At 41.1% G+C, this 23,294-nt stretch overlaps 1 protein-coding gene across 3 annotated transcripts in view; it reads left to right on the top strand.

Annotated features, from left to right (window-relative positions):
- Positions 1-23,294, top strand: part of LOC125452505 (ensconsin-like) — a 130,941-nt gene that overhangs the window by 51,664 nt on the left and 55,983 nt on the right. For all 3 annotated transcript variants that reach the window (XM_048531026.1, XM_048531025.2, XM_048531023.2), the window contains exons 4-6: positions 17,019-17,182; positions 17,637-17,754; positions 22,007-22,117. In XM_048531026.1, coding sequence (XP_048386983.1) covers positions 17,019-17,182; positions 17,637-17,754; positions 22,007-22,117 — 393 coding nt within the window. The remainder of the gene's footprint in view (positions 1-17,018; positions 17,183-17,636; positions 17,755-22,006; positions 22,118-23,294) is intronic.

Below are 23,294 nucleotides of genomic sequence, written 5' to 3'. Positions count from 1 at the left end.
GGGGCACAGGTATTTCTTTGGCTGCAAGTGAGACTTGATGATCTGTTGCCTACTTAGTTCCAGGATCAAGATTGCCTGAGTGGACACACAACATTCTGATAGGGAGGGTGAACAGCTAGGGATCGTGGTCCATATCAGAACCAACGACAGACAAGAAGAGTGATGAGGTCCTGCAAAAGGAATGTAGAGAGCCAGACATCAAGTTGAAAAGCAGGACCTCTAGGGATTACTCCCCATGCCATGTACTAGTGAGGCCAGATAAAGGAAGACTGTACAGCTGAATATCTGGCTAAACAGCTGAGGCAAGAGGGTTTCAGATGTCTGAATCATTGGGATCTCTTCCAGGGTATGTGGAACCTGTACAAAAAGATTGGGTTAGCTTTTTCTGGTCAGGAAGGAGTTATCACATCCAGAGTAAGAAGTAACCCAAGTGAGTATGTAGTTTGGAGAATTTGAAGGTAGTGTGAGAATTGAACTATCTCCATTGTCGTGGTCCACATAGGTACCAACAATATAGGTAGAAAGAGGAATGGGGGGCTGCTGAGAGAACATGAGTAGGTAGGGGCTCAATTATAATGCAGAACCAAAAAGTGGTAATCTCTGAATTACTATGTGAACCAAGAGCAAATTGGCACATGGTCAACAAGATTAAAGATGTAAATGTTTGGCTCAAAGATTGGTGTGGTAGAAACTGCTTCAGGGGAGATTGGCACTAGTACTGGTGCTGGAGGGAGTTGTTCCAATGGGATAGGCTCCACCTGAATCATTCTGGGATTAGAATCTTGGGGAATTACATAACTAGAGCTGTGGATAAGGCTTCAAACTAAGTAGTGATGGAGTGGGTTCAGTCACGTGGAAAATTATGGGCAAAGGTAAAGTGCGGGGAGGGCTCAGGAGAGGTTAAAGTTTCCAGCACTGGTAATAGGACAGAGTATGGAAGGGGTCAGGAATCTAACCTCAGGCATGGCATATAAGGGAACAATTGTGAAAAGGGGGACAGCCAATGCAAGACTGAGGAGATTGTACTTAGACCCATGCAGAACACGAACAAAGGTAAACGAGCTTGTAGTGCAGAATGAAGCTGGCAGGTATGATGCTGTAGGTATCACAGGCATGGCTGCAAGGGATCAGAGCTGGGAAGTAAATATCCAAGATACATATCCTACTAAAAAGATGGGCAGAAGGGATGGATTGCCTTGTTAGTTAGAAATGAAATTATATCATTTCCGGTTATGGATTTTAGAGTTGGAAGGTGTAGAATCTCTGTGAGTAGAGTTGAGGAGCCATAAAAGGGAAAAGACCCTGAAAGGAATTGTGTACAGGTCTCCTAGCAGCAGTCAGAATATGGGGACGAAAATAGATGAGGATATAGTGAAATCATGTAAGAAAGGCACTTTACAATGATTATGGGAAACTTCGATGTGCAGGTGTTTTGGGGAAAATCAGATTGGTAGTGGATTCCAAGGAAAGGAATACGTGAAATGTCTCTCTGGATTGTTTTTTTGGGAGCAGTTTGTGGTAGAGCTTGCTAGAGAACCAGCAATTCTGAACTTGATGATTTGGCATGAGGCAGATTTGATTAGGGAACTGAAGGTGAAGGAACCCCAGTGGTAGTGACCATAATAAAGAATTCATCTTGTAGTTTGAGAGGGGCAAGCTGGAATCAGACGTAACAGTTGAGTAAAGGTAACTGCAGAGATTTGAGAGAAGCTGTCCGTAGTTGATTGGAAGGGAACATTGCAGGGAAGACTTTGGAACAGCAAAGGCAGGAGTTTCTGGGGGTAGTTTGGGAAGCATAGCAGAAATTTATCATAAGGAAGAAGAAACACTCTAAGGGGAGAACAAGGCTGACACAGCAAGTCAGGACAGGATAAAATTGAAAGAAAAAGTGCACAATGTGGTGAACATTAGTGAGAAGTTAATGGGATAACATCTCATTAATTTTTCAGTTCCTTATCTTCTTACGCAGGAGTATGTGGAAATTGTCTTAAATTTCCTGCCCAAATAGGATTGGGTGGAGAAAGTTTATAAAGGTGTGAGACTTCTGTAATTCTGTAAAGGTATGAAACTTCTGTTTCTACTGAAGTGGTCAGGTCAGTGACCTTTGTTCAAGCCAGGCACTTTGGCTTGAAATCGCACCCTGTTGTTATCAGTCACTTTGTGAGCGATCAGTACTGTATCCTGTTCTCTTTATGTTCCAAATGTAGTAATTGTTTTATGTATCAGCCAAAATTGAGGACTGTCCGCTGTTCGGGAAGATTCGCTCACGATGTTCAGCACTCTGTGCCGGGTTGCGTACAGCAATCCTCTACAGCTTGTACTTGCTTAATAATAAAGGATAGTGTTTTTGTAACCGGGTCAGTGTCTTGCTCTTGAATCAAGTCCACGAGGGTCTCTGAAAAATGAACCTAACATTTACTGGGAAGTCAGTGGATTATGAAGGCTTTTAAAAACAGCAGACAATATCTTAGAAAAAAAGCAATAAGGGGGAGAAGATAAAATGAGAGTAAGCGAGCTAGTAATACAAAAGATTGCAACAGTGTTTTGTAAATATCTAATAGGTAAGGGAGAGGCAAGGGTGGATGTTGGACTGCTGGAAAATGATGTTGGAGAAGGAGGAGCTAAGAAATGGCGGATGAGCTAAATAAGCACTTTGCATCAGTTTCGCTGTTGAAGACACCAGCAGCATACCAGAAGTTCAAGAGCCAAGGGCAGAAGTGAGTGTAGAGGCCATACTAAGGAGATGGCGCTGGGAACCAGAAAGGTTTGAAAGTGGACAAATCACCCGAACCAGCTGGATTACATCACAGAGCTCTGAAGGAGATAGCTGAGAGAATTATAGGGGAATTGGTGGCCTTTCGGAAATCCCTGGAGGCAGGGCAAGTACCGAAGGACTGGAAAACGACTGACCTATTTCCTCCCTACCTCCCCACCTACACCTACCTTTACTGTCTCCATCCCCGCCTCTTTAACTTGTCTGCCTCCTCCTCACCTATCTTCTCTCCATCTTCGATCCGCCTCTTTCCTCCCGCGCTATTTATTTCAGAACCCTCTTCCCCTCCCCCATTTCTGATGAAGGGTCTCGGCCCGAAACGTCAGCTTTCCAGCTCCTAAGATGCTGCTTGGCCTCCTGTGTTCATCCATCTCCACACCTTGTTAGCTCAGATTCTCCAGCATCTGCAGCTCCTATTATCTCAAATAATGTATCATCCGTGTTTGAGAGGAAAGTAGAGGACAGTAAACTGTAGGCCGTCTTTAACCTGACCTCCAATTGTTGATAAGCTTTTAGAGTTCATTTATTAAGGATAATAATGCGGAGTGCTTGATGTAATAGTAAAGTAGGGCTGAGAGAGCATGGCTTTGCCAAGGGGAGATCATTCCTGACAAATGGTAAAATTCTTTTGAGAAACTGAGCGTGTCAGACAAAGCGGAGCCTGTGGACCTGATCTGTTTAGATTTCCAGAATGCTCTTGACAAGGTACTGCCAAATAAAATAAGAGCCAATGGTGTTAGGGGCAGGGTACTGGCATGTATAGAGGTTAGCTGACTAGCAGAAGGCAGAGAGTAGGGATAAAGGGGTCTTTTTCAGGGTGGCAGCTGGTGGCTAGTGGTGTTCCGCAGTGGTTTCTGCTGGGACCACAACTAATCATATTATGTATTAATAATCCTGACAAAGGAACTGAGGACATTGTTGCTATGTTTGCAGCTGACGCAAAGATAGGTGGAGGGACAGATAGACTAAGAAGGACTTGGCCAGGAGAATGGGCTAAGAAGTGGTTGTTGGAATACAATGTGGGAAAGCATAGGAAGAACAGGCTATAAATTATTTTCTAAATGGGGAAAGGCTTTGGAAATCCAAAGCATAAAGGGACTTGGGTATCTCAATTCAGATTCTCTTAGGTTCAAGATGTAGGTTCAATTAGGAAGGCAAATGCAATATTGGGATTCATTTCAAGATTGCTAGCATGTAGCATTGGAAGTGTACTGATGAGGCTGTATGTGGCTCTGGTCAGACTTCATTTAGGATATTGAGCCAGTTCAAGATGTATCGAAAGTAATATGTGCTGGCATCAGAAAGAGTCCAGTGGAAGTTTACAGGAATGATCCCAGAGCATTTTAGGACTCTGGGTCTGTACTCAGTGAACTTTGGTAAGATATCGGTAATCTCACTGACAACGGCAAAGCCTGGATAGAGTCAACATGCAGAAAATGCCTCCACTTGTAGGAGAGGCTAAGACCCGAGGGGACAGCCTCATAGTGAAGTTTCCTTGGGAATTGAGATAAGGAATTTCTCCAGGGAGTGATAAATCTGTGGAACTCATTGCCGCTGAAGCTGAAGGCCGAGTCATTGAGTGTATTTACAGCAGCATCAGCTTGATCCCTTATTAATCAAGGGATCGAGGCCTGTGGGGAGAGGGCAGGAGAATGGGGTTGAGAAATATATCTGTCATGATCAAATGGGAAAGCAGACTTGATGGGCCAAATGGCATAATTTTACTTTTATCTCTTAGTCTTCTGGGTTGCACCCCTAAACTGAGGGGACGCACGTAACCTTGCGTGAAAATTTGCTAATGCCACTTTGGTGGGGATTAAACTAGTACAGTGTGGGAGGTGTGTAGGAAGTAGAGCAGCAAGTCAATATATGGGGTGAAGGTGAGGTGTAATAGGATGACCAAGCAGGGCTGGTTTAATGACCAGTTGGGACTAGTAAATGTTGAGTAAGTGTAGTGAGGGAGAATTAAACAAAAGATGCTGAAAGACAAGAAAGAGTGTACAGACAAAATTTGCATACTTTATACAAATGCACAATGTATGGAACAAATTGAATGAGCTGCAGGTATGGATTGAAATTGGAAACTATTGTACAGTAGAAATTAGAGACATGGCTGCAGATTGGTCAGAACTGGGGACTAAACATACCATATATGGCTTACAGGAGGAATAAGGCAAAAGGTAGAGATGTTGGAATAGCGTTGCTGTGTAGAAACAGACTTATTTCTTTGAGGGATGTTGTAATAAGGAGCAATCACCCAGTGGAAACTTTAAGGCTAGAACCAAGGAACTGTAAAGGAACTAAACCACAATAGGTGCCATATATAGGCCACCTGGTAGCAGCTCAGAAGTCCTAGATTGTGTGAATGCTGAAATTAGGCAGCATAGTTTTAATGGGGTGCAGTGGTGGGGGGTTGGGGGCACAAGGGCAGCGTTAAGCTTACACTGGGAGAGACAGACTAGTACCTGCCAGAAAGGTTGCGAATTTCGAAATAAAAACCACAAGAACTACAGATGTTGTCAATCGGGAACAAAAGCAATAATTGCTGGGAAAGCTCAGCAAGTCTGGCAGCATCTGTGACAAAAATCCAAATTTAACGTTACGGATCTAGTGATCCATATGAGTCTGGTGACCATTCCTCTGATCTGATCACCAGACCTGTAACATTAACTCTGATTTATCGTCACACATACTGCCAGACCTGCTGAGCTTTTCCAATGACTTCTGTCTTTGTTGCGAATTTCTAAAGTGTGTCCAGGTTAGTTCCCTACAGCAATTTGTCTTGGATGTGACAAGGGGACAAACTATGTTGGGTCTAGTATTGAGTAATAAGCCTAATTTAAGTAGTAACCTAGTTGGCGGAGCATTTATCAAATAGAGATGATATCATGATTGCTTATTTCTTACAAAAATGATACTCAAAGATAAAGTACTAGAATTTTGGATCTAAATAAGGTAGACTTCAATAGGATGAGGCAGAGACTGTCCACAGTAAACGAGGAAGCCCTGCTGCTGGGTAAGATAAAAAGGAGCAATGGATTATGATCAAAGAAACATTTTAATGCTGTTCAGAAGCAGTTTGCATCCACAAGAAGGAAAAGCTCCACCTCGCACAAAAAAGCAGCCATGGACATCTAAGGAGACTAGGGACGGCATAAAGTTAATTTAAAAACAAAATTTAAAAATCAAGTTTCACTTCCTTTGTTCGGATTCAAGACACATTCCAGAATGGACTAAAAAGGTTTAAATACTATAATCATTGTGTGGTCATTATTTTCTAAAGGTTCATGGCACTAAAGTTATTTATGAATCCTTTCTCATTACATAAGATAAAACCAAAATAGCTCAATCCCTATTTGGCTGTACAGTATACTGCTCCAGAAATCCATCTCATGTAGACATCAAAACTTCAACTTCCACTGCAATGGTGCTGATTTGGTTAATGCAGACTGTATAAACTAAAGCTGTCCACTATTACTGTACCACCAATATTACCTGCATCTCAAATTCTCTGATTTGTACCACTGCAACATTTACTGCTGTAATTTGGAGTGTAAATAAGTGCCATCAGTGGTTACTGCTGCATTTATTTTTAAGCTCCACCCAAACTAATTCTGTGCCTTGGTCCTTCAATCTAAGATCCTGTCTTACTAATATGCTGATCTTTTCCCTTTTTAAGAGTGCTGCCCCACCAATTTTGTTTTTTGTCTTTTAATACAAAATGCCAATATAATTGGTGTTACGCTCACAATCTTGCACTCTGCACCCAAAATCATACAGTTCAGAAGAGGCCGTTTGACCCAGAGCCGATACCATTAAAACTACACACAATCTACACCAGTCCCACTTTCCAACACTTAGCCCATAGTTAAGAATGTTATGACACTCATCCGCGTACTTTTACTAAAGGTTTTCAGGCTGTCTGCCTTGCCTTCTTTCTCAGGTAGTGCACCTTTAACTCCCATCATTCTCTGAATGAAAAGACGTTTCCTCAACCCCTTTCACACCTCGTCTTTCATTTGACAGTGTACCCCCTTGTCATTGACCCTTCAACTTAGCAAACAGCTGCTTTCTGTCCACCCTGCCCATATCCCCTCATAATCCAATACACCTCAGTAAGGTCTCCTCAGGGCTTTCTTTGCTCCAAAGAAAATAACCCAAATTTATCCAGCCTATCTTCATAGTGAGAGCGTTTCATCCTATTTCCACTGGTGTAGTCACATCCTTCCTATGGTGCGGTGATCAGAACTGCACAAGGTACTCCATTTGTTGCCCAAATAACTTTTTATACAGCTCCAACATAACCTACCTGTTCCTATAAGACCATAAGACATAGGAGTGGAAGTAAGGCCATTCAGCCCATCAAGTCCACTTCGCCATTTAAATCATGGCTGATGGGAATTTCATCTCCACTTCCCTGCGCACTCCCCATAGCCCTTGATTCCTTGTGAGATCAAGAATTTGTCGATCTCTGCTTTGAAGGCTTCTCACGTCCCGGCCTCTACTGCACTACGTGGCAATGAATTCCACAAGCCCACCGCTCTCTGGCTGAAGAAATGTCGTCTCATTTCCGTTTTAAATTTACCCCCTCTAATTTTAAGGCCGTGCCCACAGGTCCTAGTCTCCCCGCTTAACGGAAACAACTTTCTAGCATCCACCCCTTCTAAGCCATACATTATCTTGTAAGTTTCTGTTAGATCTCCCCTCAACCTTCTAAACTTTAATGAGTACAATCCCAGGATCCTTAGCCGTTCATCATACGTTAAACCTACCATTCCAGGGATCATCCTTGTGAATCTCCGCTGGACACGCTCCAGGGCTGGTATGTCCTTCCTGAGGTGTGGGACCCAAAATTGGACGCAGTATTCTAATTGGGGCCTAACTAGAGCTTGATAAACCCTCAGAAGCACATCGCTGCTTTTATATTCCAACCCTCTTGAGATAAACGACAACATTACATTCGCTTTGTTAATCACGGACTCTACTTGCAAGTTAACTTTCAGAGAATTCTGGACCAACACTCCCAGATCCCTTTGTACTTCTGCTTTATGAATTTTCTCACCATTTAGAAAATAGCCCATGCCTGTATTCTTTTTTTCCAAAGTGCAAAACCTCACATTTACTCACATTGAATTTCATCAGCCATTTCCTGGGCCACTCTCCTCAACTGTCTAAATCTTTCTGCAGCTTCCCCACCTCCTCAGTACTACCTGCCTGTCCACCTATCTTCGTGTCATCGGCAAACTTTGCCAGAATGCCCCCAGTCCCTTCATCCAGTTCATATATAATATATAAGGTGAACAGCTGCGGCCCCAACACTGAACCCTGCGGGACACCACTCGTCACCAGTTGCCATTCCGAAAAAGAGCCTTTTATCCCAACTCTCTGCCTTCTGTCAGACAGCCAATCCTCAATCCAAGCCAGTAGCTCACCTCGAACACCACAGGCCCTCACCTTGTTCAGCAGCCTCCCGTGATGCACCGTATCAAAGGCCTTTTGGAAGTCTAGATAGATAACGTCTACTGGGTTTCCCTCGTCTAACATACTTGTTACCTCTTCAAAGAATTCTAACAGGTTTGTCAGGCACGACTTCCCCTTACTAAATCCAAGCTGACTTGTTCTAATCTGACCCTGCACCTCCAGGAATTTAGAAATCTCATCTTGACAATGGATTCAAGAATTTTACCAACAACCGAGGTTAGGCTAATCGGCCTATAATTTTCCATCTTTTGCCTTGATCCTTTCTTAAACAAGAGGGTTACAACAGCAATTTTCCAATCATCTGGGGCTTTCCCTGGTTCCAGTGACTTTTGAAAGATCACAACCAAAGCCTCCGCTATTTCCTCAGCCACCTCACTCAGAACTCCAGGATGTAGCCCTTCGGAGCCAGGAGATTTATCAATTTTTAGACCTTGTAGCTTTTCTCGCACTTTCTCTTTTGTAATGCCTCCCATACTCAACTCTGCTAACTGGCTCTCCGTAATTGTTAGCATACTACTCATGTCTTCTACTGTGAAGACTGATGCAAAGTACTTATTAAGTTCTTCAGCTATTTCCTTATCTCCCATCACTAGCCTCCCAGCATCAATTTAGAGCAGCCCAATGTCTACTTTTGCCTCTCAATTGTTTATGTATTGAAAGAAGCTTTTACTATCATTTCTAATATTACTAGCTAGCTTACCTTCATATTTGACCCTCTCCTTCCTTATTGCTCTCTTTGCTATCCTCTGTTTGTTTTTGTAGCCTTCCCAATCCTCTGATTTCCCAGTGCTCTTGGCCACTTTATAGGCTGTCCCTTTTTCTTTGATATATTTCCTGACTTCCTTTGTCAGCCATGGCTGTCTAATCCCACCCCAGATAATCTTTCTTTTCTTTGGGATGAATTTCTGTACTGTGTCCTCAATTTCACCCAGAAACTCCTGGCATTGTTGCTCTACTGTCTTCCCTGCTAGGCTCTGCTTCCAATCAATTTTCGTCAATTCCTCTCTCATGCCCCAGTAATTACCTTTATTTAACTGTAACATCATTTCATCTGATTTTGCCTTCTTTCTTTCAAACTGCAGACTGAACTCTGCCATATTATGATTGCTGCCTCCTAAGCGTTCCCTTACTTTAAGGCCTTTTTATTAAGTCTGACTCATTACATAGCACTAAGTCCAGAATAGCCTGCTCCCTTGTGGGCTCCATGACAAGCTGTTCCAAAAAGCCATCCTGCAAACATTCCATGAATTCCCTTTCTTTGGATCCACCAGCAACATTATTCACCCAGTCCACCTGCATATTGAAGTCCCCCATGATCACCGTGACCTTACCTTTCTGACATGCCCAATCTATTTCTCGGTGCATCTGGTGCCCCTGGTCCTGATCATTGTAAGGAGGTCTGTACATAACTCCCATTAAGGTTTTTTTTTTGCCTTTGTGATTCGTCAGCTCCACCCACACAGACTCCACATCCTCTGACCCTATGTCATTCAGTGCCATAGATTTAATTTCATTCTTAACTAACAAGGCAACCCTGCCCCCTCTGCCCACCTCCCTGTCTTTTCGATATATTGTGAATCCTTGGATGTTTAACTGCCAGCCCTGAACTCCCTGCAACCATGTCTCTGTGATGCCTACCACATCATAATCATTCAAGAAGATTTGTGCTGTTAATTCATCTACTTTGTTGCAAATGCTACGAGCATTTAGATAAAGTGCCTTAATGCTAACTTTCTTATCATTATTGGAGAGATTGGAAGTCCCAAGATGTCTTCCTTTTTGCTGTATTCCTAGTCTGCCTCGATCTTAAACCCACCTGTACACATGCTATCCTGTTGCTTATCTTTCCTTTTAACTCCATACTCCCTGTCTCTTTCACTTTCCCTTCTCCCACCCTGACTCAGAAGTTAAGTACTACTGACCACTCTATTTGTCCTTTTCGTTAGAACACCAGTTCCAGATCGGTTCAGGTGGAGACCGTCCCAACAGTACAGATCCCCCCCAGTTCCAAAACTAATGCCAATGCCCCATGAAATGGAATCCCTCTTTCCCACACCAATCCCTTAGCCACGTGTTTACTCCCCTAACTTTCTTATCCCTATGCCAATTAGCACGTGGCTCAGGCAGTAATCCGGAGATTATGACCCTTGAGGGCCTGTACTTCAATTTCTTTCCTAGTGCTTCATAATCCCTGAACAGGTCCTCTACCCTGGCTTTGCCTATGTTGTTAGTCCCAATGTGGACCACAACTGGATCCTCCCCCTCCCGGTCCAATATCCTTTCAACCCAGTCGGAGATGGCCTGCACCCTGGCACTGGGCAGGCAACACACCATGCGGGACTCTCAATGCGGCTTGCATAGAATACTATCTGTCCCCCTAATAATAGAATCCCCTATAAGAACTACTTGTCTTTTGGCTCCCCGCCCCACCGAATGACCTTCTGCACCATGGTGCCGTGGTCAGCTGGCTCATCCTGCCCACAGCCCTTTTCCTCATCCGTACAGGGAGTAAGAATCTCATACCTGTTGGTCAAGGTCAAGAGCTGAGGCACCTGCACTCTTGAACTCGGAATCCCCCTACCTGCCTCACTTACAGTCACACCTTGTCCTTGAACACTTTTTGAATCTGAGTTATTTAATCTCCCAGGTGTGACTGCCTCCTGAAACAGTGTCCAGATAATTCTTCCCTTCTCGGATGTGCCACAGAGTTTGAAGCTCAGATTCCAAATCGCTTACTCTGATCCAGAGTTCTTCCAGCAACCAACATTTGCTGCAGATGTGGTCGCTGCCATTCACAATGGGATCAGCCAGCTCCCACATCATACAGCTACAACACATCACCTGTCCAGCCATTACTACTTATTTAGTTAACTTTTACAATTTATGTATTAAGTGCTTTCTAGTACTTCTCTGTTACACTCTTTTTCAATTAAGCAATTAAACTTTTAATCAATTACACAATACACAAAGATATAAATCGAAAAGCCTTACCTCAACAACACACGAGAGTCCTTCTCGGTTTGAGCTCCTGCTCTTTCTGCTGCTGGAACAGGAATGGAGGGCTCTGCCAGTCAAGGTAGGTATTTTCTAATCTTGAAAGCAGAGACTCACCCACCTGTAGGCCTCTGATCGACGTTCCTGCTCTTCCTGCTGCAAGTCTGTGGACTTTTAATTAGGTTAGAGGAGGAGGGAGGGAGGGAGGCCCTACTGTGTACAATCTGGGGCTTCGAGGTAAGTGCTTAAATAACAATCACTTACCTTCCCAACTGCCTCTCTGCTCCGACTTCACTTCCGCCCAGCTCCCGCAGCTCTCTGCTGAAGATAATTTACATCTGAACCAAGTGTCTCACATGTCTCCTTAAATACACTATTAACCTGTCCTGCCCTCTTTGGGAATCTGTGGTCAAGCACTCCAAGATCCCTCAAAGCTTCCTCCTGTCTTCCGGTTGATTGACTATTCCCTTGGCTTGTAGCTTCCTCCAAAGTGCATCACCTCACACTTATCAGGATTAAATTCTATCTGACCAATCCATTTACATCCTTCTGTAATCTGTTACTACTTCACTGTCAATCGTCCCTCCAATCTTCATGTAACCTGCAAACCTATGTATCATTTCTTCTCCCCCACCACCCCCCTCCCCTGCTGCCCCGCTGCATGCTCTCATATCGCCCACACTGTTTATAGAAATCAAAAGGACCCATACTGTTCCCTGTATTGTCCCTAATGGACATGGGCCTCCAGTTGCATAAACAGTCTTCTACCACTACCCTGTGTCTCCTGCCATTATTGCCAATTTTGGATCCAACTTCCCAAGATACCCCGGATTTTGTGTACTTTTACCTTCTTTATCGATCTTCCATGCGGGACCTTGGCAACGGCTTTGCTGAAATCTATACAAACAACACCTACTGCACTGTCCTGTTCCGTGTGCTGAGTTACCCCGAAAAATTAAACTCCTTTTGTTTGGCGTAACCTCCCTCTGACAATGCCATGATAATTACCCCGGCCCTATAAATGAAAGTTAATTCTCTCATGAATTCTCTGTCAGAATATTCCCCACTTTTTTCTATATCTGTGATGTTAGACTCAGTGTTCCATAAAATCCTGTTTATCTCTACCACACTTGAAAAGTAGAATCATGTCAGCAGTCTTCCCATCCCTGGCACCTCCCCTCTGGCCAGAGAGGAATTTAGAATCTGGATCAGGGCGCCTCTGGATTCACTCTCTCCTCTCCCATAACAGCCTGGGGTACAGCTCGTCAGGTCCTGGGGTTTTGTCCATTTTAAGCCTGCCTAAACCTCCATTACCCCCTCACTCCCAAATCAACCTGTTTAGGAATCCATCTTCCCAAAGTTTGCATGTATATCTTCCTACTCCCTAGCAAAGACAAATGTGAAGTACTCATTTAACACGCTCAACCAGTGTCCTCCAGCTCCACACACCGATTTCCTCCACCACCACCCCCCCCCCCCCCCCCCGATCTGAAATAGACCCTACTATTTCCCTGATTATTCTTCCCCTTGATGTACCAGTAGAATATCTTGGGATTCTCCCTAATGTTGCCTGTTACTGTTTTCTCATGTCCCTCTTTGCTGTACTCAGTCGTCTTAAGTTTTTCCCCCTGCACATTCTGTACCCTATTAGGGTATCTGTTAACTTGCTCCCTCTGTATCTATTAAATACCTGTTGTTTCCTTTTAATCCAGTTCTGAATCCAAGTTTCATTGGGCTTGTGTCTACATTTTGACCTAAAGGGAACATGTTGGGTCTGTACTCTCCCTAATTCTTTTTCCTTAATTTCACTCACTGTTCTGCTCTGGATTTGCCCTTAAGTTGCTGTTCCTGGTCTACTTTGGTCAGATGCTGCTACGTTTTTGATAAAACTGCCACCCCAAACACCACAGACCAAAACCCTTTTTCTTTTTTGCAGGCCATGTTGTTGTTCTTTTTATAAACAAGCTTAAAACTTATTGTGCTGTATTTGCCATCACCAAAGTGCTCCCACCCTCCCCTCAAAAACTTATCCAGCTTCCGTCCCCAGAATTAAATCCACTGTCGCACCATCCCTTGTTGGACTATGTACATGTTGTAAAAATCTCCCCTGAATAACATTTCAAGAAATCTACCCCCTCTAAACCCTTAATACTATGCTTATCTCAGTTAATTTTAGGGGAGTTTTACATATTTTGGTGAATTGTTGACACATCTATTCCTCAATTGCCTGCTGTTTTGGGATCCACTATACATTGCCATCAGTCTGACTGCCCCTTTTTATGTTCCTAAGCTCTGCACATAGTCTTGTTTGACAACCCTTCAAAGATATCTCAACTAACTGCAGTGACTGACTCTTTAATAATGCAACACTACCTTCTCATTCACATTTACCCCCATCCTATCTGAAGATCCTGTATTCGAGTGTTGAGCTGCCAAACCTGTGCATCCATTAACCATGTCTGTGCAATGGCAGCAACATTGCAAGTCCACAGCCTTAACTCATCTGCATTGCCTGTAATATTCCTACCATGGTGGCCACCCATCCCCCTTCCCCGTCAATCCTCCTGACTTCTGAACACACCATCTATGTACCTGCAGCCTCATTGATGCACCATGATGACTCCAGCTACTGCTTGAGCTCAGATGTCTACAGCTGGTGACATATCCTGCATACATTGTAGTCTGCCATTGACAGCATCCATAGGCTGCTACTATTGCTCACTTTGTCTACATCTAACCTTTAACGTAGAGCTTTTGATGAGTCACTAGCTGTTTTGCTTCTGTGAGATTTCTGACCTTGTCCCTTCCAGTCCAATACTGGCACCTCCACATAACAATTGAGTCAGCTGTCTTTAGCTGATTGGCAGATAACTGTCACAATCAGACAATTCTCTATTTAACAAGTGAGCAATGTTAACATACTTGAAGGTTGGTTGTTCTTTCAGAGTCTGACTCTATTTAACCCGCAAAAGACTTAACAGAATTTCCCATGAATCTAACTTGCTGTTTACTCGGTCTGTGTATCTCTCAAGTAATCTACAGACTGCATGCTGTTTACTGACATGTCAGTGGAAAGCTTATTGATGTGATGGTTTTCATTTCATTCATGGAGGAGTGACACATTCAAAACAGCAACTACCAAACATTCATTCTGCTCATTTGCACTTGCCTGAAGTTGCCATCAAATTTTTACATGAATAATGTGTGTTATTTGTCTCTTTGTCATTGTAAAGTTAGTTCTTTCAATATTTTTGGACAGAAGTTGCATTCAGTGCTAAAATTAAAGATGTTGAGAGCAAGCTAGGATTACTGTTATTTTTAAATTGCCTAATTCAAAGCAAAAAAAAAATTTTTCCAATTACAAGAAATATTACCTATTTGTATTTCCCTAAAAAGACTTCAGTCATCAGTAATATTCCTGCAGTCATAATGTGCCAAATTGTATTCCTCTGAATTGTTATTTCTAAGATTTATTTCTCAGAAAATATGTCTTGGGTTCTCCTGACGAACTTGATTTAACCACCGCCAGTTTCTAACCTAGTTGAGGATTAAAGAATTCCATATCACTTTTAGTTTTGATCTAATGGGACCAGTAGTAATTATTAACATTAAGAATGCTGTTGGTCTGTCTTGTTTAAAATGAAAATTACATTGAAATACCCTTTCAAATGCAGTGCAGGTCTTGATGAATTCAGAAGCGTTGCAATTGTATAATACAAAAAAAAATTAGAATTTCATTTTTTCCCCAAATAAGTATTTAAATAGTTTGGTAATCCAGAACTTGAGTATTGCTGAAAAATATTTGGTTGAAATATTTCATATTGCACTCATTAGGACAATTTGAAAGAATTGTTTGAAATTTAAAACTGGCATAAAATTAGCATTGAACCTGACAGTTAACTGTCAGGTATCAACTTCTCCACTTCTACCAATCAGAGTCCTGGTTTTTCCCCTTTTATTAATATCTCTTAGCAGCAATTAGCATTCTTACATCCAGCTAAGATTTAATGGGATATTGTCCTTCAAAGAGAGAGAGCATTATCAAGGACAATTTCTAGTGAGAATTTTAACTACTTAAAAGCAATACTTAAGATAAAGTTACCATAGTGCTAGAAGACCAAAGGAGTGACTGGTGCTGATTTAACCAAAGGATCACCACATCTTGGGCAAGGGGAGAGGTTGAGCAGGGGAGCCCTTCATGGTAACCTCAGCCAGTGTGGGAATTGAACCCACATTTTTGGCATTGATCTGCAACGCAAACTGCCTGCCCAACTAACTGAGCGAACACATCCCAACAATGTAGACATACGATGGGAAGCAAAGTGATGAGGGTAACAAATCTAAAGCTTTTCTTTCTACATATACCTAAAAGGAAGTTGTCTGCATCATCACGCCATAGAATGTAGCAGCAGAAGTAGGCCATCAAGTCTGTCCTTTAATTCAGTGAGGCCATAAATGATCTGATAATCCTCAATTCCACTTCTTGCCTTTTCCTCCATAATTCTTGATTCCATCACGGATTATAAAAAAAATCAGTCTCAACCCTCAATATATATGCTACCGACAACTGCCATCTGTGATAAAGAATTGCACAAATTCACTGTCCTCTATTCTAAATTCATTATGTTCAATACATCAGCCATTTTCTGGTTCTGTTATTATTTTCCCAGACTCATTCTCTGAAATCTCTCCAACTTTGGTCTCTCCAATTTTTTTTTGTATTTAAAGAAGCTCTTCCAAGTCAAATTAAGGTGAATAGTAAGTTTACCTTCAAAGTTTATACTTTCTGTAACCCTCTGTCTTTCCACTCATCATTACCACATTATATTTTCTTTTAATATTCTAATGCTATCCTTCACTTCCCTGGTTAACTGTGGGTTGGCCTAACCCCTTCCGAGAATCCTCCTTTCTCACTGCTATGTATCTTTCCTATAAACCACAAACTGTTTTCTTAAAATGTTTGTTACTTTTCCTTAGCCATGCTTGCTGCTAAACTCCTTTTAACTGTCTTTTTTTAATATAAGCTGTTTGGAGGTGTTATTACTTGCCTCTGAAATGGGTGGGACTTGAACCTCAGCCTCTTGGTCCACTAGGGGTAGGGCCACTATTACTCACCTCAGAAGAACCCTTCACTCTCTACTCCACCTAGCTCTGCCCTCATATCTTTAATTACCTATATTTAAGCTTAGTTCATTTGTTTCCATCACAATTTCTTCCTCCTCAAACTGAATTCTGAATTCCACCATGTTTTACTCGCTGCTTCCTCGGGCATCTTTCACTCTGACATAATTTAATACTTGCCTCATTACACATCACCAGATCCAAAATACCCTGATCCCTGGTTGAATCTGACCTATTGTTCTGGGAAACTGTTGCAAGTACACTCTGATTATGTAAATCTGTCTACCTTTTGCCAATCTGACAGCCCCAATCTACATGAAGATTAAAGTCGACCATTAATCGACTGCCTGTTTTACATGCCCTCATTGTCTGTCACATGCAAGCAATCCACACTATGAATCTCTATGATTTAAAATATAGATTTTGAAAAAATGACCACATAATCCTTGCTTTTGAGGATGTATGCTACTTGACAAGTGAAGACTACACCAGATAGGTACTCCATTGTTGGCATTTCAGACTTGATGTACCACTTAAGTGCTGCATTTTTTTTTCAATATTGCAAAGCTCTTCTGTCTTGCAGGTTTTATTTGGTTTCAATTTGAAGCACATTGTTCATGCTTCAGTTATAATTTATTTCTTCGTCTAGCTGCAAGGGACCAACTGTTGCTTGAGAAAGAGGAGAAAGCAAGACAACATTATGAAAAACAACTTGAAGAGCGCAAGAAGAAAATTGAAGAACAGAGACTGAAAGAGGAAAGGCGACGTGCATCTGTGGAAGAAAAGCGGAGGCAAAGACTTCAAGAAGAAAAGGTGCATTTTTGTGAAAGACTACCAAAAAAATTAAAATTCTAGCATTGTGTGTATACTTTTTTCCCTTCTATAATTGTTCAACTTATAAATCTCAAGCTGATTTGGTTTGGTTGGCTGTGTTCTGATTTTACATGAGCTGTTTTTTTTAACTTAGGGTTGGTGTACTTTCCATTTGTACTTTGGCGAGTGATAATAATACAAGTATGAAGCGCTTTAGCAGAAGGGGCCATGTGAACTCAAAGGACAGAGAAATTGGTGGTACTAACTAAATTAGTTTCAGAACAGTTCTCATTGTTCTAAATGTTACACTGTGTAGATCCATTGGATTTGTGAATGTATAATCAAATGCAGAATGTTTGGATCTTAACAAAATAGTATTTCTTATTAGAAGTATGCTGCATAAATTTAAGACATAAATTACTCCTTGCAAAATAATGCAATCTCCTTTTTGAAGGAACGACATGAAGCAGTTGTACGCCGCACAATTGAGAGAAGTCAAAGAATAAAGCAGAAATCCAATCGATGGTCATGGGGTGGAACCCTACAAAGCAATGCAGCAATCAACAGAGATGGTATATGAAGATTCAATTTTCCTGTGATAAGTTATTCTCCTGGGCATGACTGTAAAATGTTTGGACAAAATAGGTAGATTTCTTGATACTTGAATCCTAATGGAAAACAGTGTCTTGTTCCTAGTGAAATTTTACACTTCAGTTGTTATTGCTTTGGGTCGTATGGTTATAAAATCATGAGGGGCATGGATAAGGTGAATAAGGCCTTTTTCTAGAATAGGGGAGTCTAAAATTAGAAGGCGTACATATAAGGTGTAAGGGGAAAGATTTAAAAAGAACCGGAGTGTTAATTTTTTTCACGCAGAGGGTGGTGAGTGTACGGAATGAGGAAATGGTGGAGATGGATACAATGCAACATTTAAAAGGCCTCTGGATGGGTATAAGAATAGGAAGGCCTTAGTGGGATATTTGCGAAATGCTGGCAAATAGGACTCGGTCAGATCAGGATGTGTAGTCAGCGCAGATGAGTTGGACCGAAGGGTCTGTTTCCATGCTGTATGACTCTGACTACAGAAAATTTAATCATACTTATTAATCATTATTAATATGCTTTCCTGAAAAGAGGCTTCTCTCCTTTCCAATAGCTAGTTTCTTGGTTTCAAATTTTAAGGTAGATGGTTAATGGTTTTGGTGTGCAATGTAACAATTTTCATGAAGTGCATTTTCATTAACACTAAACCTCCTTTTTCTGCATTTTGAAATTTTCTTTAATCATTGACCTTGTTTTGTGATGTTTTACTTTGATTTAGGCATGCAAGTTCTTCATTGTTTTGCATCAGTTCCTTTCTCGTTAAAGTGATTTTGTTGGAACTTCTTTCTCCTATCTCAATTTAGCAGGCCTCAAGTGCCATTAAGAATTAAGGGTGGTGATCCTAAAGAGGTCACACATAATACAATGTTTATCTTTGCATATATTTTACACCATACGTTTTGACTGCAGGTCTATCCAAATAATCAACCCGTTAAACTGTTCGTAAACATTTAAGAATTTAACACTTCATTTCTAGCTGCTTTAACTCTAATGCTAAGTAGTATGTAGGAGTAGGGAGAGCCTTCTGAAACTTTTAAAAGGAAGTGTTTAGTAAAAATGTAGATTCCTGTGTGCAGTTGCTTTGGAAACAGTTGCACCTTCACGTTTAAGGATACACTCTGTCTTGCATTACTACTGTTGGACACACTTCAAACAGATCTCATAACTTAAAAATGGGCATCTATGAAATGCTGTGGGCTAGCAACAGAACTGTATTAAACTACAATCTATAACCTCGTGGCCTGGCACATTCCCACTGTTTGATTTACCATCAATCCAGGAGATCCATTCAGGTTCAAGGAAGATTGCAAGAGGGCATGCAAGAAGCAAAGTCAAGCAGATCTAACAACAGAGTATCAATGTTGTAAAGCTGCTGCATTGAACTATTTGCATGCTAGCCATTGAAAGCAGAATGTAGTAGACTAAGTGATTCCACATTCTCTGGATCAGACCTATTCTCAGCAGTCCTGTCGCATCCAGCCGTGAATGGTGTTTAGTAATGAACAATTTGCTACACGAGGCAGCTTCATGAGTACCCAGTCCTCAATGAGGGGGAACCACAGAACAGCAGTGCAAAAGACAAGGTCAAATGGATGATCAATCTTGGCGTCCCAAAGGTTGCAGGTATCTCAGATGCCTGTCATCGACCAACTTAATTCACTCCATGTGATATCAAGAAATTGCTCAAGGCAGAGTCAACAGGCCTTGATAACATTCCAGGATTAATACTGATTTTTATAAAAGTAGGAATTTATCAAAACCGGTTAATGATCCTGTTCATGTGCTCTTGAGTTACTACATTTCAAAACACTTTTCTGATGAAGGGTCTAGGCCCAAAACGTCAGCTTTTGTGCTCCTAAGATGCTGCTTGGCCTGCTGTGTTCATCCAGGTCCACACTTTGTACACTTGATGACAAAAGTGCAGAAATGTTCCAAATGCAGTCAGGAAAACCACTTTCTAAATTACTAGTATTTTTGAGTTTGTTTTGCATATTTTAATTTTATAGGCTTTAATCCCAGCTGTCCCAGTGCAGTTAAAACACTGGTGTCTACTGACAATACTGAAATGTTCCAGAAATGTCCTGTTCACAAGACAAGACTTATCCAACTCTAACCCATCTAATTACTGCCCTACTACTCAACGTTTGAACCAGAAAAGTGATAGGTGTCATCGCCAGTACCATTAAGCATCATTTGCTCAGCAAAAATCTGGTTACTAATGCTCAATTGGGTTTCACTAGGGTCATTTCTCCCCAATGTCATTACAATCTATGTCCAAACATGGATAAAAGAGCTGCTGTCCAAACTTGAGGTGAAATCAGAGTGACTGCCCTTGACATTGATATAATGCTTGATTAAAAAGCATCAAGGAGCTCTGGAAAAATTGCAGTCAGTGGGAATTGGGAAGAAAAGTTCTTTGGTTACGGTCATACCTAACCCAAAGGAAGATGGTTGTTTGTTGTTGGAGGTCAGCCATCTTCTCTCCAGGACACCTCTGCTGGAGTTGCTTCAGGTAGTGCATTAAGGCCAACCATACTTCTATAGCTGTTTCAACAATGACCTTCCTTCCATAATCAAATCACACATGGCAGAAGTGGGCATGTTTGCTGATAGATATGAATTGTGATGAAATTAAACAATGACTGAGTCACAGATGCATCCCATATTCATTTGAAGGAAGATTTAGACAGCATCCAGGCCTGAGCTAATAAGTGGCAAGTGACCCTTGTACTACACATGTGTAAAATGAGACATTCTGAAACAAAAGAATCTGACCATCACTCGTTGACATTCAGTGGCATTATAAGTCATTGACTCCCCATAATAACCCCCAGATGTTGATATTGATCAGAAACTGAACTGGACCATCCATATAAAAACTGACTAGAAGAGCAGGTCAGAATCTCAACCTGTAGTGAGTTACACCAGTGCCTGTTTCCCATCCGCAGTGCATTAGTCAATAGTTGGTGAAATACTCTATAGTTGCCTCCATGTGCAACTCGCAACAACACGCAAGAGGTCTGACGCCATCCAAGAAAAAGCAGCTTGTTTGAATGCCACCCTGTCTACCTTGTGTGTTCACACCTTTCACAGTGATAGCCAGATGTGCCGTTCAGAAGATGCGCTGCAGTAACTTACCACGGCTCTTCCAACACTTTTTCCAAACTTGTGACCTCTACCATTAGACAGAAGTAGCAAATGTATGGCAACACCATATGCTATTTTCCTACCAAGCTGCAGACTATCCTGCATTGGAACTATATTGCTATTTGTTCACTGTTGTGTGTCAAAATTCTGGATATTAATTGCTAAAAGCACTGGTTGTTTCTTTATTCCAAGGACTGCAACAGTCCAAAAAGCAACTTACCACAACAACGCCTCTCTGATGAAGGGTCTAGGCCCGAAACGTCAGCTTTTGTGCTCCTGAGATGCTGCTTGGCCTGCTGTGTTCATCCAGCCTCGCATTTTATTACCACAACAACGTCCTGGAGAGCAATTGCAGATGGGCTTTAAATATTGGCCTAATCAGTGACAACCCATTTAAAGAATTAATCTTAAAAATGTTATCCCCCTAAGCTGCATGTCACTTAATTTCCTAACATCTAACAAAAACAAATTTCACCCTCAAGTTTGCAAATTTCAATTAACAGTGTTTTGGAGAAGAGTGTTCCAGATTTTTGACTGCAGTGTTTGTGAAACAGCACTTGAATAAAGGCAAAATACTTAAGATGCTGGAAGTCAGAAGCAGTGTGCTTTAGAAATTCAGCAGATCAGCAGTATCTGTCGAGAGCGAAACAGAGCTCCTGTTTCAAGTCCAGTATGACTACTTCAGAACTGAATCTCCTTCATATGTGGTGTCCAAAACAAAAATAGTGAACTAATCAGAACACTCTTCCATTAGAATTGCAAACATTTTGCAGTATTTTTTCCTCCAATAGACAGCTGATCTATTAATCCATGTTTCTGTACTAATCATGCATTAATTGTATGATCTTTTTTACTTTCAAAAAGAAAAGTTCAATTGATCCATTTCTGGGATAAATAAATTTGTAATGCTACTTAATCTTGCAGTTTCGACTATAAAAGCATGCTTTGTAACCATCCTACCTCTTAACGGTATATCTGAAATATTGCAGTTGGTCTTTCAAGCTTTAATGTTAACAAAGAAAGCTTAAATGCTGTATATCGGCAATCAACTGCAAATATTTCTATTTGTTTTAGATGCAGATAGGCGATCAATATCTACAATGAACCTTGCAAAACATGCTGATCCTGTCATTAGCAAGCGACTGTCATCCTCCTCTGCAACATTATTAAACTCTCCGGACAGAGGTACGGTCTCAGCTATTGTTTTTCCATCATAAAATGTTACAAGAAGAAATACAAACACCAGTTTTCTTTTGGATGTGGGTATGGTGTAATTTTTTTTCCACAGTCTCTAGAGCATTTAGTGATAGCAGTTTCATTCTGTCTGCCATCCCTATTTACATGCTCACATACTACTTTGTGCATTTTAATTTTCCGTTCCTGATCTGTATAGTATAAACTCGTTTTAATTTGTCGCTTTCATTGCCCTGCACCCAGAACCAACTTGACAATATTGTAAAAGATGTATCATTGCATAATCTTATCCAAGCAGTTTAATATTTTTCTTTGTGCAATTTTTAAAAATGCCTTGTTCAATTGTAGTTTGGTGTTTTGATCAAAAATATCCTGGAATTTTTTTTAACAGTTTTCCGGAATACAAATTCCCCAGTATTCAGCATGAGCAAGACTGCTCGTAAATTCCATCAGCGAGTTTTGGTCAAAATGAGAGAGAGATGGAGTCAAATTATCAGTTCCTTGAGCAAAGAAACCTTCTCCTGTTGAATGCCGGTTGCTTGAAAATTCTGGATAGTCGGGTTTAACTTTATATATTAATGCAATTCTTAATTCCTGTTCTTTGATAACTTTGCTAATCTGGGAATTTTTTTATGTAATGACTCATGAAGTTACTTGCCTGGGGCTACGAAACAATCTAAAAGGTAAAGGTAGACAGTTAATAAAATAGAAAAGACACCTTAACAACGTTTTTGATTTTCGTACAGCTCTCAAGCAAAGGATTGCATCCTTTCTTAAGAAACCCTTTAAACCATATTCTGTATCATCGTCAGAAAAGCCCTGCTTCAAATCTAAACAAGGTCTTCCTAAGAAAGATAAACTTATCTCACATTGTCAGCAAACTGCTTATTGGCTGCACCATGAATTTAGTTGTGAAACTGACTGGGAAGTGCATTCATTTCCTCATTGTAATGAATTAATTTGGCTTTTTAAAATGTTTTGTTGTTAACCACTAGGTTTGGTATTTGAATTTGCCTTGAGGGCAGCCTTAAATAAAATTTTGTCAGTGTCATATTTCTACAGACCTGAACTATAATTTAGTACACCTGGATTTGTGAAGAAACTGTTTAAATTTGGATTTCTGAAACCGTAATGTCTAATATAACTGTTTATTTTCTGAACAAGTTAA

This window comes from Stegostoma tigrinum, chromosome 4, assembly GCF_030684315.1.
Source record: "Stegostoma tigrinum isolate sSteTig4 chromosome 4, sSteTig4.hap1, whole genome shotgun sequence".
In the NCBI taxonomy this organism is placed as follows: Eukaryota; Metazoa; Chordata; class Chondrichthyes; order Orectolobiformes; family Stegostomatidae; genus Stegostoma; species Stegostoma tigrinum.
This window is presented reverse-complemented; position numbering and strand designations above follow the sequence as displayed.